The sequence below is a fragment of the Rana temporaria genome, chromosome 3 (genome assembly GCF_905171775.1).
Source record: "Rana temporaria chromosome 3, aRanTem1.1, whole genome shotgun sequence".
NCBI lineage: Eukaryota > Metazoa > Chordata > Amphibia > Anura > Ranidae > Rana > Rana temporaria.
This window is the reverse complement of record NC_053491.1, coordinates 448478033-448496266: the sequence shown is the minus strand read 5'-3', so window position 1 is coordinate 448496266 and position 18234 is coordinate 448478033. Positions and strand designations below refer to the sequence as shown.

The following is an 18234-nucleotide window of genomic DNA, read 5'->3' as shown; positions in this document are numbered from 1 at the left end:
GACAAAGCTGAAATCTGTCCTTTGATTGTGCTTAATGCCAGGCCTTTATCCACTCCTAGCTGGAGAAAACTTAACACTCGATCAATGGTATACTTGCGGGAAAGCCATTTCTTGGACTCACACCAGCCTACGTAGGCCTTCCAGACCCTGTAATAAATCACCCTGGAAACCAGCTTTCTAGCCCTGATCAGGGTAGAGATTACCTGCTTAGACAGCCCTCTACCCCTGAGAATCAGGGATTCAGCCGCCAGGCCGTCAAATTTAGATGCCGTAATGCAGGGTGGAGGATCGGGCCTTGCGAGAGTAGGTCTGGCCGTAGAGGAAGCGTCCAAGGATCTCCCACTGACATCTTTAGGATTAGTGAGTACCATGCCCTTCTGGGACATGCTGGAGCTACCAGGATGACTGGTTTGTGCTCCACCCTGATCCTGCGTAACAGGCGGGGTAGCAACTGTAGCGGGGGGAAAGGCATAAAGAAGTTTGAACTGATGCCAAGGGCAAACCAACGCATCGGCTCCGCAGGCCATAGGGTCCCGTGTCCGGGACATGAACCTGTCTAGCTTCTTGTTGAATCTCGATGCCATGATATCCACGTCCGGCATTCCCCACCTGTGGCAGATTATCTGAAAAATTTGCGGATGCAGAGACCATTCCCCTGGTGACAGAGTCTGACGACTCAAGAAGTCTGCCTGCAGGTTGTCCACCCCGGGAATGAATATTGCCGATATGCAGGGCACATGAGCTTCTGCCCACTGGAAAATCAAGCTCACCTCTCTCTGAGCTGCCTGACTCTTGGTTCCCCCTTGGTGGTTTATATATGCCACAGCTGTGGCATTGTCCGATTGTATCCTCACCGGGAACCCCTGCAATTTGGCTGTCCAAGCCTCGAGGGCTAGCCGAGCAGCTCTGAGCTCCAAGATATTGATGGGTAACTGCCTCTCCGCCTGTGCCCAAGTACCTTGGCGAGTGCAACCATCCAAGATCGCTCCCCAGCCCCTCAGGCTGGCATCTGTGGTCACTATCTTCCAGGCCACGGGGCTGAAAGATTTTCCCTTCAGTAGATTCTGAGGATTTAACCACCAGCACAGACTTTGCCGGACTCTTGATGAGAGTGGCAAAGGAAATTCCAAGGCCTGTGGCCTCTTGCTCCATGCTGACAGAATGGCTGCCTGTAGGATGCGAGTGTGGCTTTGAGCGTAAGGTACCGCCTCGAACGTGGCCACTAGCTTGCCTAGTAGTCGCATACATAGGCGAATAGTTGGTTCTTTTTTGCTTAGAACCAGATGGATCAAGTCTTTGATGGCCTCGACCTTTACTAGAGGCAGGAACACTCTTTGCTGTTCTGTGTCTAACGTCATGCCGAGGTATTCCAACCGTCTTGTGGGTTGGAATGCTGATTTTTCTCGGTTTAGGATCCAACCGAACCTCTCGAGGTACTGAACCGTGAGGGCCACTGCTCGTTCCAGGCAAGGAGATGAGTGATCTATGACTAGGAGGTCGTCCAGGTAGGCTAGGACCGTGACCCCTTGGACCCTTAGGTTGGCTAGGATCGGAGCTAGGACCTTTGTGAATACCCGGGGGGCCGTAGCCAGCCCGAAAGGGAGTGCCACAAATTGGAAATGACACTGGGCCACTGTAAAGCGGAGAAATCTTTGATGTGGCTGAAAAATTGGCACATGAAGGTAAGCATCCTTTATGTCTATGGACGCCAGAAAGTCGTCCTTCTGGAGTGCGGCGGCTGCTGACCGAACAGATTCCATCCGGAAAGAACGAACCCTTAGGTAAACGTTTAAACCCTTTAGGTCCAAAATTGGCCTGACATCGCCATTGGGCTTTGGAACGGTAAACAGATTGGAGTAGAACCCTAGCCCTTGCTCTTGGGCTGGTACTTCTACTATCACGCCCTGGCAAAGCAGATGATCCAACGCCGCCAGTAAAGAGGCCTCTTTTGTTGGATCGCTCGGTACCCTTGACTCCTGATAATGAGGTGGAGGAAACTTTAGAAACTCTAATCTGTAGCCTGTGGCCACGGAAGACCGGACCCATCTGTCGGGGATATCGGCTTCCCAAACCTCCGCAAAAAGACGAAGCCTTCCCCCCACCTTTGTGGGTGGGGGCGCCCCTTCATAAGGCAGACTTAGGGGCTGGCTTTGCTGGCTTACGATACCACTGCTTCTTGCCCCCAGAGGCCTGTCCCTGCGACTTATTGTTAAAGTTTGATCTCGCAGGAGGCCGTCGATACTGCCTGGAATTGGAGGGCCCCGGAACAGGGGAGAGCTGCCTTTTAAACGCAGGTCCCCGAAACTTCTTTTTGACCGGTAAAAGGGTACTTTTGCCACTCGATATAGTCTGAATATATTTATCTAGATCCTCTCCGAAGAGTCGACCTCCATGGAAGGGGAAACCTGCCAGAAGCTTTTTGCATGGGGGCTCAGCCGCCCAGTTCTTCAACCATAAGAGCCTTCTCATGTGTACTAAAAATAGTGACAAACGAGACGCCTGCTGAATGGAGTCCTTTATAGCATCCACCGCAAAGCACAGGGCTCTAGGAATATCCGATAACTCTTCTGCCTGTTGGGCAGGAATGTCTTTAAGCATCTGTTTTGTCTGGTCTGTTAACGCTTGACAAACCCCAATAGCAGCCACTGCTGGCTGTATTACTGCACCTGCCGTAGCAAAGGATGCCTTTAAAAGTGTCTCAAAACGCTTATCCACCGGTTCTTTAAACATCTGTATGTTTTCCACCGGGCAAGTTAAAGATTTGTTTACACAAGAGATGGCGGCAGCTGGGAGAGCCCACCTCTTGGAAAATTTTTCTTCCATAGGGTAGATGGTGGAAAATCTTTTAGGTGGTAAAAAGATCCTATCTGGTCGTATCCAATCCTGAAAAATCAGTTCCTCTAAAAGAGGATGGACCGGAAAAACAGCGCTGCTCAAAGGCGCTTTCAATGAACCTAAGGATGATACCGCCGAAGCCTGAGGCTCCGGTAAGGGCAACTTAAATGCCAGGCGGACCATGTCTGTCAATGACTGAATCCACAAGCTCTCTGCATGGGAGGCCGAGACTGGCTCCTCATAAGTAGACTCCTCATCCCCTGAACCCTCATGGTCCTGGGAATGATTTTCCTGAGCTTCTAATTCTCTGAGGGAGAGAACCTCAGCATCTGGGGGTACACCCCCCGGTGATGGAGACCTAGTCCGCTTCTTGCCCGACATGGAATTGACAATCATAGTTGCCAATCTCTTCTCTAGTCCCCCCAAGGAAAGGGCTAGCATTTCCTCTGTGACAAACACAGGGTTGGGTGGATCTGAACTAGCCTCAACACCAGATCCCCCTAATGGCTCAACCAAGGCACCCACTACTGGAATAATTTGTGGGGAGAGTACAGGCATATCCCGACTCGAACCTTCAGAATCTGAGGGGGAACCCCTTTGTCCTCTGGCACCTCTTGCCATTTCCCCTGATCCTGATGCTTTGGAAGCCATGGTACAATACTGAGGCACCCCTACTTACAACAACTGACTGATGTAGGTAGGAGAAAAAACTATGCGGTTTTAAGGGGACAGTAGTAACAACTAATGCCCAAAAAACCCAATGGGGAGACCAATATGTGTTCCCTATTTTTTTTTTTTTTCAATTATGCATATATATTTTTTTTTGGATCCTGAGTCCCTTTTTTTCCTTTTTCTACGGAATCACATTGTCTCCCCACAAGAGAAATTGCAAGAATCCACCTGCTGTAAGGAAATGTTTAGGCTAGATTGAAAAGCTAGTTCTGTTTGTCAGAACTGCAATACTCCCTTGCGCCACCGGGTGCCACTGTGCATCAGGCTTGCACTGCTGCCGCTCTGTGTCCTCCTCTCCTGAGCTCAGAAATGAACTGAGCCAATACAGCACAGAGGAAGGGCCGCCCCTTCCTCTTATGAGATCCAACGTCCCGCCCCCCCCCCTCTAAAAACGGCGCGAATTTCGTCTTTTTTTTTTTTTTATAAATCGCTGTGCACGCGCCCGCGCGCGTGCCCGTGTCACGGGGGGGCCATGGTGGAAGCAGCATGCTGCAGGGACGCAGGAGAGAAGACAAGACACAGAGGAAACATCCGCACAGCACCCGGCCAGGTAAGAACCTTCAGGTAGGCGCAGACACCTCCCTAGTTCAGGGTAAAGAGTAGGCACACACTAATACCCCACCTAGCGCCCAGCCAGATAGAACCTGCAACACATAGACCAGGGAGATCACACATATGGAGAGTAAAAACACAGACCATCCTGTCTTACACAGACATAGTGGCCCCAGACTGCCAATGCAAGAGCATACTCAGGCAAACTCCCCCAAAGATCCCCCCTGGAGAGCCTGCTGCCGAACCAAGTTCCGCAGACCCCCCCTTTCTTACCTGCTCCATGCCGCAGGACCTTGCACAGCAAGTGGTCCAATCTTCCCCCATCTCCGTGGGTGGCGTCTAGACCTTCAGGCCCTGGGGTCCTTTGAAGGAACCCACTGTCCTGGACCCATATAGCATCCTGGCAAACAGGGACTTTAGGCACCCCAAAGGGTTCTAAGTCCTGGGCCCAGGATCCAGCTCTCTGAAAGAGAAGCATTATGGGCAAAACCCCCTAGCTAGGGGCCCGGGTACTGTCCACTTTGGCTCTGAGGCACCTTGGACAGATCCGGTTAGCCTGCCTTGATCCCAAGGATGTAGAGACAAGCTATTCCATGACCAACACCTAAGACACTGGCGAAAAAACTGAGGTACTCCTCCTATGGGAGGGGGTTATATAGGGAGGGGCACTTCCTGTTTGAGATTGCCAGTGTCCATCACCTGAAGGTACTCCATATAACCCACATAGTAATGAATATGCCGCTCTGTGTCCCGTGATGTACGAGAAAGAAAAGGGGCCCGGTCCTTTAGCGACAAAATGGTCCGGGGCTTAAAGGGACACTAAAGGCCGAATTTTTTTGCTTTAAAAATAACAAACATGTCATACTTCCCTCCACTGTGCAGCTCGTTTTGCACAGAGTGTCCCCTAACCCTGTCTTCTGGGATCCCTCGGGGGCTGTCTCGGCTCCTCCTCGCAAAAGCTTTCCAACTTCATGCGAGCGAGATCGCATGGTGGAAAGCTTTTGCGGGCGCGCTCCCGTGATACATTGACGGGCATAGCCGCCAACTGTATCACTCGGCCCCGCCCCCCGGCGCGCCGCGTCATCCGCTGTGATTGACAGCAGCGCCAGCCAATGGCTGCGCTGCTATCAATCCGTCCAGCCTTGCCAATCAACGGCCAGGCTGGGAACCAAAGACCATCACATGGATGCGCGAGGGACTTTCGAGGGGTCGGGTAAGTAAAACGGGGGTTCGGGGGGGGGTGGTACCATCGGATGTTTTTTCACCTTAATGCATGAAAAAACATTTACCTTTACAACCCCTTTAAAGTGGTTAATAATTCTGCTACCAAAATCAGTGTGTGCTGTAAATTTCCTCCAGCATCGCTCTTGTTTCTTCATGCTGGAGGCTGCCATTTTGCTAAAGCCCAGAGCCCCCCGAGCAGCAGTTAATATTTAGGCCATGGGTCTTCAAACTATGGCCCTCCAGTTGTTCAGGAACTACAATTCCCATCATGCCTTGTCATGTCTGTGAATGTCAGTGTGTTCCAATGCCTCATGGGATGTGTAGTTCTGCAACAGCTGGAGGGCCGTAGTTTGAGGATCCCTGATTTAGGCAGTCAGCAGATCAGCCTTTATATTTTTAGGCACGGTGCTAAAAAAAACGAAAAAAAGCAACTGAGCATGTGCAGAGCAGGAATTGAGACGGTATATTACGGGATTTTAACCCTTTCACCGCCAGATCAGTACGTCATTCCAATACCAATACTTTGTGATTTGTGTCCATACAAAATGAATGGGGGCAAATCACACAGCAAAGAATCACATGTGATCTGAACAGTAATGCGGGGTAATTCCTGTCTGATTCGCATGCAGGTTTCCCACACCGCTCCTGTGTGAGTCCAGGCTGAAGTCACTATGACAAGCCGGGGGTTCACTAAGGAGCGGCGTGAGAAACCGCATGCGATTCAGACAGGAATCACCCCGCATTACTGTATAGATCACATGCGATTCTTTGCAGTGTGATTCGCCCCCGTTCATTTTGTATCAGTACTCGGTATCGGTGAGTACAAGACCAAAAGTATCGGTACTCATTGGGGTAGATTCAGGTAGGGGCGCGCAAAACTGAGGCGGCGTAACGTATGACATTTACGTTACGCCGCCGCAAGTTTTATGGGCAAGTGCTTGATTCACAAAGCACTTGCCTATGAAGTTGCGGCGGCGTAGCGTAAAAGGTGCCGGCGTAAGCGCACGTAATTCAAATGATCCCGTAGGGGGCGTGGATCATTTAAATTAGGCGTGTTCCCGCGCCGAACGTACTGCGCATGCGCCGTCCCTAAAATTTCCCCGACGTGCATTGCGGTAATTGACGTCGCAAGGACGTCATTGGTATCGACGTGAACGTAAATGGCGTCCAGCGCCATTCACGGACGACTTACGCAAACGACGTAAAATTTTCAAATCGCGACGCGGGAACGACGTCCATACTTAACATTGGCTGCGCCTCCTAATAGCAGGAGCAGCCTTACGATGAAAACAACGTACGCAAACTAAAAAACTACCGCCGGGCGCACGTACGTTCGTGAATCGGCGTAAGTATGTAATTTGCATACTCTACGCTGACATCTATGGGAGCGCCACCTAGTGGCCAGCGTGAGAATGCACCCTGAGATACGACGGCGTAAGAGACTTATGCCAGTCGTATCTTAGGCTAAAGTCGGCGTATCTTGCTTTCTGAATACAGAAAGTAGATACGCCGGCGCTACTAAGCAATTACGCGGCGTATCTATGGATACGCAGGCGTAATTGCTCTCTGAATCTACCCCATTGATATAAACCCCGCTATATCCCTCCCTTACTACTCCATACATAAGAAAAAGAAGTTCCTGTACTTCTATAAATACCAGCCAATCAGGTGAATGAACCTTACAAGCCGCTAGCCAATCGCAATCCTCTCAGTCGCTGGATTACCATTCTACGATACAAGCAATAGGCTCTCCGCTCTCTCTAATGACAACTCTGCGATTTAGTCGGCAGCCAACAGAAATAATTCATACAACAAATAATAATAATGATTGGATAAAGATGACACGCCCCCTATTAAATGATATCAATGTCTAGTGTGGCCCCATAAATCCCCCTCATAGATACCATGTGACCTCCTCCTCACAGCAGGACCCCACGTTTACCTCAGGACCACAAGACACGCCTACTTGCGCGCCCACGACCAGTAAGACACGCCTACTTGCGCGGGTCCGCCCCCTCCCACAGAGCGCTCCTCTCAACCTTAGGACCAGCAGATACGCCCACTGTGTGGCCCCTCCCACAGATCGCCTTCTCTCCCGCGGACGCGCCCACTGTGCAGCCCCGCCCCTACCACAGAGCGCGCTCCTCCACCAGGCTCACTAGATACGCCCACAGAGCCCTGTATGATTAGGACCAGCGGACACGCCCACTGCACAGCCATGGACACTAGTATGGATATGATGGGGGGGTGCACTGATCCCTGTATGATGGAGAAGGGGGAGGGGTGCAGATCCCTGTATGATGGAGGAGAGGGGCACTGATCCCTGTATGATGGAGGAGTGGGGGGATGCACTGATCCCTGTATGATGGAGGAGAGGGGGGGGCACTGATCCCTGTATGATGGAGAAGGGGGGAGGGGTGCAGATCCCTGTATGATGGAGGAGAGGGGCACTGATCCCTGTATGATGGAGAAGGGGGGGGGGACTGATCCCTGTATGATGGAGGAGGGAGGGGCACTGATCCCTGTATGGTGGAGAAGGGGGGGGGGCACTGATCCCTGTATGATGGAGGAGAGGGGCACTGATCCCTGTATGATGGAGAAGGGGGGAGGGGTGCAGATCCCTGTATGATGGAGGAGAGGGGCACTGATCCCTGTATGATGGAGGAGTGGGGGGATGCACTGATCCCTGTATGATGGAGGAGAGGGGGGGCACTGATCCCTGTATGATGGAGGAGAGGAGGGGGCACTGATCCCTGTATGATGGAGAAGGGGGGGGCTCTGATCCCTGTATGATGGAGAAGGGGGGGGCTGATCCCTGTATGATGGAGGAGGGAGGGGCACTGATCCCTGTATGGTGGAGAAGGGGGGGGGGGCACTGATCCCTGTATGATGGAGGAGGGAGGGGCACTGATCCCTGTATGATGGAGGAGAGGGGCACTGATCCCTGTATGGTGGAGAAGGGGGGGCACTGATCCCTGTATGATGGAGGAGAGGGGCACTGATCCCTGTATGATGGAGGGGGGGGCACTGATCCCTGTATGATGGAGGGGGGGCACTGATCCCTGTATGAGGGGGGAGGCACTGATCCCTGTATGATGAAGAAGGGGGGAGGGGTGCAGATCCATGTATGATGGAGGAGAGGGGCACTGATCCCTGTATGATGGAGGAGTGGGGGGATGCACTGATCCCTGTATGATGGAGGAGAGGGGGGGGCACTGATCCCTGTATGATGGAGGAGAGGGGGCACTGATCCCTGTATGATGGAGGAGAGGGGGGGCACTGATCCCTGTATGATGGAGGAGAGGAGGGGGCACTGATCCCTGTATGATGGAGAAGGGGGGGCTCTGATCCCTGTATGATGGAGAAGGGGGGGGCTGATCCCTGTATGATGGAGGAGGGAGGGGCACTGATCCCTGTATGGTGAAGAAGGGGGGGGGGCACTGATCCCTGTATGATGGAGGAGGGAGGGGCACTGATCCCTGTATGATGGAGGAGAGGGGCACTGATCCCTGTATGGTGGAGAAGGGGGGGGGCACTGATCCCTGTATGATGGAGGAGAGGGGCACTTATCCCTGTATGATGGAGGGGGGGGCACTGATTCCTGTATGATGGAGGGGGGGCACTGATCCCTGTATGATGGAGGAGGGAGGGGCACTGATCCCTGTATGGTGGAGAAGGGGGGGGGGCACTGATCCCTGTATGATGGAGGAGGGAGGGGCACTGATCCCTGTATGATGGAGGAGAGGGGCACTGATCCTGTATGATGGAGGAGAGGGAGGGGCACTGATCCATGTATGATGGAGGGGGGGGGCACTGATCCCTGTATGATGGAGGGGGGGGGCACTGATCCCTGTATGATGGAGGAGGGAGGGGCACTGATCCCTGTATGATGGAGGAGAGGGGCACTGATTCCTGTATGGTGGAGAAGGGGGGGGGCGCTGATCCCTGTATGATGGAGGAGGGGGGGGCACTGATCCCTGTATGATGGAGGAGAGGGGCACAGAACCCTGTATGGTGGAGAAGGGGGAGGCTGATCCTTGTATGATGGAGGAGTGAGGGGGGCACTGATCCCTGTATGATGGAGGAGAGGGGGGGCACTGATCCCTGTATGATGGAGGAGGGGGTGCACTGATCCCTGTATGGTGGAGAAGGGGGGGGGGACTGATCCCTGTATGATGGAGAAGGGGGGGGGACTGATCCCTGTATGATGGAGGAGAGGGGGACTGATCCCTGTATGATGGAGGAGAGGGGGGGCACTGATCCCTGTATGATGGATAAGGGGGGGCACTGATCCCTGTATGATGGAGGAGGGAGGGGCACTGATCCCTGTATGATGGAGGAGGGAGGGGCACTGATCCCTGTATGATGGAGGAGGGGGGCACTGATCCCTGTATGGTGGAGAAGGGGGGGGCACTGATCCCTGTATGATGGAGGAGGGAGGGGCACTGATCCCTGTATGATGGAGGAGGGAGGGTCTCTGATCCCTGTATGATGGAGGAGAGGGGGGGACTGATCCCTGTATGATGGAGGAGAGGGGGGGCACTGATCCCTATATGATGGAGGAGGGGGCACGGATCCCTGTATGATGGAAGAGGGGGGGTGGGCACTGATCCCTGTAGGATGGGGGGGGGGGCACTGATCCCTGTATGATGGACAGTGCTGGAACAAGGACATTTGGTGCCCAGGGCGAAGATGGCAAACTGCGCCCCCCCCCCCCCCGTTTTTAAGAAAGAATCAATGTTGTTTTAAAACAAGAATATAATAGAACAAAGCACACTGGCGGCAATTGATGGGCACACTAGCGCCAATTGATGGGCACACTGGCAGCACTTGATGGGGCAAACTGGCAACAATTGATGGTTACAGACTGTGCCCATCACACGCAGCCACTGTGCCCATCAAACGCAGCCACTGTGCCATCAAACGCAGCCACTGTGCAATCAAACGCAGCCACTCAGTGGCTGCGTTTGATGGCACAGTGGCTGCGTTTGATGGGCACAGCTGAGTGGCAATGTAAATATTATGGACCGAGCGATCGCCGTCGGGGAGCCGACACCGCGGGCGCCTTGGACAGGTAAGTGTCCTTATTAAAAGTCAGCAGCTACCATGTTAGCGGCTGACTTTAAAAAAAAACACGGGTGTACTGAAGTTTGGCCATTCCATGAGTGTGCGCAATTTTAAAGCATGACATGTTAGGTATCTATTTACTCGGAGTTACATCATCTTTCACATTATACAAAGAAATTGGGCTAACTTTACTGTTTTGTTATTTTTTTAATTCATGAAACCATTTTTTTCCCCCAAAAAAAGGTGTTTGAAAAATTATTGCACAAATACTGTGCGAGATAAAAAAAGTTGCAATGACCGCCATTTTATTCCCTAGGGTGTCTGCTAAAAAAAAGTAAACATATATAGTGTTTGGGGGTTCTGAGAAATTCTCTAGCAAAAAAATTATGATTTTTACATGAAGGAGAGAAGTGCCAGAATAGGCGCAGTATTGAGGTGGTTAACCACTTAGGGACCGCCTCCTGCAGATTTACGTCGGCAGAATGGCACGGCTGGGCACAGGCATGTACCTGTAGTGCCCAGCCATGGTCCGAAGCTCCGTGACCGGGGCCGCGGGACCCGATCGCCGCTGGTGTCCCGCGATCGGTCCCCGGAGCTGAAGAACAGGGAGAGGTGAGTGTAAACACAGCTTCCCCGTTCTTCACTGTGGCGCCGTCATTGATCGTGTGATCCCTAATATAGGGAAACACAATCAATGACATCACACCTACAGCCACACCCCCCTACAGTTAGAAACACAGATGAGGTCACACATAACCCCTTTAGCACCCCTTGTGGTTAACTCCCAAACTGCAACTGTCATTTTCACAATAAAGAATGCAATTTAAATGCATTTTTTGCTGTAAAAATGACAATGGTCCCAAAAATGTGTCAAAATTGTCCGAAGTGTCCGCCATAATGTCGCAGTCACGAAAAAAATCGCTGATCGCCACCATTAGTAGTAAAAAAAAAATAGTTAATAAAAATGCAATAAAACTATCCCCTATTTTGTAAACGCTATAAATGTTGCGCAAGCCAATCGTTAAACGCTTATTGCGATTTTTTTTTACCAAAAATATGTAGAAGAATACGTATCGGCCTAAACTGAGGAAAAAAAATATTTTTTCTATATATTTTTGGGGGATATTTATTATAGCAAAAAGTAAAAAATATTGAATTTTTTTCAAAATTGTCGCTCTATTTTTGTTTATAGCGCAAAAAATAAAAACCGCAGAGGTGATCAAATACCACCAAAAGAAAGCTCTATTTGTGGGGAAAAAAGGACGCCAATTTTGTTTGGGAGCCACGTCGCACGACCGCGCAATTGTCAGTTAAAGCGACGCAGTACCGAATCGCAAAAACTGGCCAGGTCCTTTACCTGCCTAAAGGTCCGGGTCTTAAGTGGTTAAAGCGCGGCATGTTAGGTATCTATTTACTCGGCGTAACATCATCTTTCATATTATACAAAAAAAAAATGGGCTTACTTTATTGTTACGTTTTTTTTTTAATTCATGAAAGTGTCTTTTTCCCCAAAAAGGTGCATTTAAGACACCGCTGCACAAATACCGCGTGACATAAAGTATTGCAACAATCGCCATTTTATTCTCTAGTTTCTCTGCTAAAAAATATATATAATGTTTGGGGGTTCGAAGTAATTTTCGAGCAAAAAATACGGAATTTAACTTGGAAACACCAAATGTCAGAAATAGGCTTAGTCATGAAAGGGTTAATATGACAGGCTGATCACCTGTACACTCAGCATTGTCCGCGGTGTAATAAAGTTTATTCAATAAGCGACCGCAGCCCGCCAACCGGGAGTGTGATCGGTGTTTATGGCGGGGAGAGGATAGACCTCGGTGTGTGGGGTTCCCCGGCGAGTGTCCGGTCATGTTGCCATATATATAGGAGGGGAGGTCCTCACCATGTACCAGGTTTACCAGACACGCCCACTGCGCGGTCCTCCCCTCCCACAAAGCGCTCCTCCCCTCCCACAAAGCGCTCCTCATCTACTGTATGACCAGCGGATACGCCTATTGCGCGGTCCCTCCCACAGAGCGCTCCTCTCTACCTTGAGGAAAAGCGGACGCGCCCAGTGCGCGGCCCTTCCCCTCCCACTGAGCGCTCCTCGGACCAGAAGGCACGCCCACTGACCCCCCAGGGCGCTCCTCGTTTTACCTCAGCGAACACGCCCCCTCCTCTAGGTCAGTGGGATGTCGGGAATTGTAGTTATGCCCCCGGATCACGTGACGTGGAACGCGGAAGTAGCCGGTGATTGCAGTGGTTGGAATATTGTGGTTTGAAGGATGAGCGGCGGCCGGAGAGGGGGACGAGGAGCCGGGAGAGCGCCGCCTAAAGTGGTGAGAGAGAGAGCGAGCTGTTGTGATCTGAGTATATATGTATATATATGTGTCATGGCTGTCCTACACCTGTCACTGTGTACATCATATCATTATACTGTCGTGTCACCGTTCCTGGGCAGAGCCTCTGACCTATTACTATGCCTTGCTCAGCCCCTTCAAGGTGCCCCAGCAAAACCACTTTACCTGGGATGGAGCCCTGCACCCATAAGTGATTCCTGGCAGAGTCCTTACCTGTGATGGTGCACGCGGCGGAGGAGCCGCTTTGCCAGGAGGATGCGACGGAGGAGCCGTTTGGCCGAGAAGATGTGGCGTGGAGCCGCTTGGCCGAGAGAACGGAGCGGAGGGGACGAGAGGACGTGTCATGGAGCCGCTTGGCCGAGAGGACATGTCGTGGAGCCGCTTGGCCGAGAGGACGGGGCGGAGTGGCCGCTTGGCTGAGAGGATGGTGCCGCTTGGCCGAGAGGACGGGCCGGAGGGGCCGCTTGGCCGAGAGGATGGTGCCGTTTGGCCGAGAGGACGTGGCGGAGGGGCCGAGAGGACGTGTCGTGGAGCCGCTTGGCCAAGAGGACGGGGCGGAGGGGCCGCTTGGCCGAGAGGACGTGTCGTGGAGCCGCTTGGCCGAGAGAACGGGGCGGAGGGGACGAGAGGACGGGGCGGAGGGGCCGCTTGGCCGAGTGGACGTGTTGTGGAGCCGCTTGGCCAAGAGGATGGGGCAGAGGGGCCGAGAGGACGGGGCGGAGGGGCCGATTGGCTGAGAGGATGGTGCCGCTTGGCCGAGAGGCCGTGTCGGCAGAGCCGCTTGGCCGAGAGGACGTGTCGGCAGAGCCGCTTGGCCGAGAGGACGGGGCGGAGTGGCCGCTTGGCTGAGAGGATGGTGCCGCTTGGCCGAGAGGACGGGGTGGAGGGGCCGCTTGGCCGAGAGGATGGTGCCGTTTGGCCGAGAGGACGTGGCGGAGGGGCCGAGAGGACGTGTCGTGGAGCCGCTTGGCCAAGAGGACGGGGCGGAGGGGCCGCTTGGCCGAGAGGACGTGTCGTGGAGCCGCTTGGCCGAGAGAACGGGGCGGAGGGGACGAGAGGACGGGGCGGAGGGGCCGCTTGGCCGAGTGGACGTGTTGTGGAGCCGCTTGGCCAAGAGGATGGGGCAGAGGGGCCGAGAGGACGGGGCGGAGGGGCCGATTGGCTGAGAGGATGGTGCCGCTTGGCCGAGAGGACGTGTCGGCAGAGCCGCTTGGCCGAGAGGACGGGGCAGAGGGGCCGCTTGGCCGAGAGGACGTGTCGGCAGAGCCGCTTGGCCGAGAGGACGGGGCAGAGGGGCCGCTTGGCCGAGAGGACGTGTCGGCGGAGCCGCTTGGCCAAGAGGATGGTGCCACTTGGCCGAGAGGACGGGGCGGAGGGGCCGCTTGGCCGAGAGGATGTTGCGGAGGAGCCACAGGCATCATTCAGATATCCCCACTCAAAGTCGATGACGTCGTTGGGTAGGAAGTGGTTAATCAATGGTCAGTTGGTACCAAGGAGCCCAAAGTGTGCCAATAAAATATCCCCCACACCATTACACCACCACCAGCCTGAACCGGTGATACAAGGCAGGATGGATCCGTGCTTTCATGTTGTTTACACCAAATTCTGACCCGACCTTCTGAATGTCGCAGCTGAAATGGAGACTCATCAGACCAGGCAATGTTTTTCCAATCTTCTATTGTCCAATTGTGTTGCGAATTGTAGCCTCAGTTTCCTGTTCTTAGCTGACAGGCGTGGCACCCGGTGTGGTCTTCTGCTGCTGTAGCCCATCTGCTTCAAGGTTCGATGTGTTGTGCATTTAGAGATGGTATTCTGCATACTTTGGTTGTAACGAGCGGTTATTTGAGTTACTGTTGCCTTTCTATCATCTGGAACCAGTCTGCCCATTCTCCTCTGACATCAACAAGGCATTTTCCTCCACACAACTGCCGCTCACTGGATATTTTCTATTTTACTGCCCATTCTCTGTAAACCCCTAGAGGTGTGTGTGTGTGTGTGTGTGTGTGTGTGTGTGTGTGTGTGTGTGTGTGTGTGAAAATCCCAGTAGATCAGCAGACCATCTGACATCAACAACCATACCACATTCAAAGTCACTTAAATCCCCTTTCTTCCCCAGTCTGATGCTCGGTTTGAACATCAGCAAGTCATCTTCACCACATCTAGATGCCTAAAGGCATTGAGTTGCTTCCATGTCATTGGCTGATTAGCACTTTGTGTTGCCAAGCAATTGAACAGGTTGTACCTAGTACAGGGCTCGACAAATCCGAATGGCGACTAGAATTAGCGTCCTGGCGAGTGGGGTCTTGGCTTGGAGGGTGGGTAAAAAATAAATAAAATATTTTTGTTCCATAGGACCGGCCCTCCGCGGACTAGGCCGAAGCCGCGGCCTCGCCTAAAACATCCTGCCCGCCGCGATCCTGGGAAAAGGCCGCGAGCGGCATCTGCTGCTCGCAGCCTTTTCCCAGGATTGTGGCGGGCAGAATGTTTTAGGCGAGGCCGTGGCTTCGGCCTAGTCTGCGGAGCGCCTTTTCCCCAGGATGGCCGCGGACCAGGCCCCAACCTCCCCCGCCACTTGATCGCGAGGGGCCCGTGATGTCCGGTAATTGAGGCCGCGGCTTTGTGAAGTCCCCAGCTCTTCCTTGTGTGAGCTGGCGCCATCTGGTGGTGGCCGTTGGTATTACAAGTTAAGCATTACAAGTTAAACAGCAATTCTAATGTAATTTTTCACTATTTTCACTGCCATCTTCTTCCCTCTAATTAGAACCCCCAAACATTATATATATATATATATATATATATATATATAATGTATTTTATCCTAACACCCTAGAGAATAAAATGGCGATCGTTGCAATACTTTCTGTCACGTCGTATTTGCGCAGCGGTCTTACAAGCGCACTTTTTTGGGAAAAAAATACACTTTTTTTGTATTTAAAAAATAAGACAACAGTAAAGTTATCCCCATTTTTTTTAATATTATGAAAGATAATGTTACGCCGAGTAAATTGATACCCAACATGTCACGCTTCAAAATTGCGTCCGCTCGTGGAATGCCGACAAACTTTTACCCTTTAAAATCTCCATAGGCGACGTTTAAAAAAAATCTACAGGTTGCATGTTTTGAGTTACAGAGGAGGTCTAGGGCTAGAATTATTGCTCTCGCTCTACCAATCGCGGCGATACCTCACATGTGTGGTTTGAACATCGTTTACATATGCGGGCGCTGCTCACGTATGTGTTCGCTTCTGCTCGCGAGCTCGTCGGGACGGGGTGCGTTTTCTGGCTCCTAACTTTTTTAGCTGGCTCCTAGATTCCAAGCAAATTCGGCAAGCCCTGACCTAATAATAAAGTGGCCGGTGAGTGTATTAGTAGCATTGGCAGTCTGATGTGGAGGAGGCAGAGGAATATTATTAATATAATCCAGAATTTATAGTTTGTACAGCGCTTTACAAAATAAAGATATTCAAGACAAGAAGGAACAGATAAGGGTAGGGAGTTCCAGAGGATAGCAGAAGTTCTGGACATGAGCATGAGAGGAGGTGACAAGGGGAGATGGAGAGCAAGGAGGTCTTTGGGAAGAGTGAAGAGGATGTGTAAAGCCTCGTACACACGATCGGATTATCCGACGGGAATTGTGTGATCACAGGCTGTTGTCGGATGATCCGACCGTTTGTACGCTCCATCGGACAATTGTCAGATTTTCCACCAACAAATGTGGGACAGCATGCTTTAAAATTGTCTGCCAACAAATGTGTGTTGTCAGATTTTCCGATCGTGTGTACCCAAGTTCATCGGGCAAAACTCCAAAGTACAAACACGCATGCTCGGAAGCAATGCTCACCATAACACAACATTAGCAGAAGTTGCCCAAAGGGTGGCGCTAAAGAGCTGAAAAACCACGCAGTTTCGTGCTTGTTGGCTGACAATTGTGTGATGTTTGTATGCGATACAAGTTCGTGGCCAATGTTCCTTCGGACCAAAGTCCTACGTTTTGTCCGATGAAAATCCGATCATCTGTACGAGGCTTAAGGGTGTAAAGCCTGAATGTCAAATAAGTTTTTCTAAGGGAACAAAGTTTCCAAAACGTTAATATATTGAGGCCCCTTTCACACGTCTGCGACCTGAAAGTCGCACGATTTTGAAGCAATGCCCGTATAATGTTAAGGTCTATGGACCTCAAGGTCAGATCAGAGTAGTACAGGGACTACTTTGAAGTCGCTGCGAATTGAAGTCGCACAGATATGAACGGTACTCACTGAAAATCATGGTGTATGACTTGTCATGCGGTGACTTTGCAGTTCCAAGTCACAGGACATGTCACATAAGTGTGAAAGGGGCCTTAGTGATTTCTGCAGCTCCTGGTCTCTCTCGCTAATTATTCCCTCCTCTGTCTTCCGCACACAGGCCCCCTTTCTCCTGGGTTTACCCGACGATGGCGACTCTGACGATGACACGGGTTTGGAAGCCGAGCTCCTGGCCATCACAGGAGGAAACAAAGCAGCCAACAAACAACAACCCAAAGGAAAGAGTGAGTGATCATGTTCCATGTAATACGTACAACTAAAGAAAGCTGGCCATACATTATATAACTTTCTTGTTCAATTTCCCTTAGGCCCCTTTCACGCTGACACATTTTCAGGTGGTAAAGCGCTAAAAATAGCGCCTAAATAAGTCCTGCTAGCCGCATCTTTTGGAGCGGGGTGTTTACCGCTCCTTCCCATTGAAAGCAATGTAAAACCGCGGTAATACTGCCCGCAATGCGCCTTAACCCTTTTCCGGCCGCTAGCGGGGGGTTAAAACCGCACCGCTAGCGGCCAGATATCGTGGGAAAAACGACGGTATCGCGCCACTTTACCGCCAGCGCACCTCCTGCGCCCAGTGTGAAAGGGGCCTTAGATTTCCCTTCAACTATGTCAGTGATGGGGAACCTTGGCCCCCATATGTTTTGGAACTAGATTTCCCATGATGCTCAGGCCCTCTGCAGTGTAGGTGAGCATCATGGGAAATGTAGTTCCAAAACATCTGGGGGGCCGAGGTTCCCCATCACTGAACTATGTAGTGCAAGGACCTGCCTGACTGCATACAAATTAATAAGAAATTGGCATAAAGAGATAAAAGGGAAAGAAGGAGAACAAATAGAGTGGTACATCCTAAGATGTACCATAAGGGGTTTAATACCGTACGAGTGGAAGGGACTCAGGGAGCGCTAAATATCTGTGGGTTAAGAGTGCAAATTACTTGTCTTTCCCTGGGTGCTGATAGCCCACGCTACAAAAAAAAATTTTTTTTAGGAAATATTTCCAGCACCTACATTGACCTCTCCAGCATTTACAGGTAAGCCTTAATCTAGGCTTACCTGTAGGTAAAAGTGGTTGTACAAGGGTGTACAACCACTTTAAGTCTTAAGGTTTTTTTACCGTAATGCATTAAGGTGAAAAACCTTCTGTGCTGCAGCGTCCCCCCCCCT

The 18234-nt window shown here is 51.7% G+C and overlaps 1 protein-coding gene across 2 annotated transcripts in view; it reads left to right on the top strand.

Moving 5' to 3' along the window:
• The first annotated feature begins 12455 nt into the window (after nucleotides 1-12455).
• The window catches only part of CC2D1A (coiled-coil and C2 domain containing 1A), a 125683-nt gene continuing 119904 nt past the window's right edge, over nucleotides 12456-18234 (top strand). For both annotated transcript variants that reach the window (XM_040346602.1, XM_040346601.1), the window contains exons 1-2: nucleotides 12456-12746; nucleotides 17172-17295. In XM_040346602.1, the coding sequence (XP_040202536.1) occupies nucleotides 12693-12746; nucleotides 17172-17295 (178 nt within the window). In that variant the 5' untranslated portion in view covers nucleotides 12456-12692. The remainder of the gene's footprint in view (nucleotides 12747-17171; nucleotides 17296-18234) is intronic.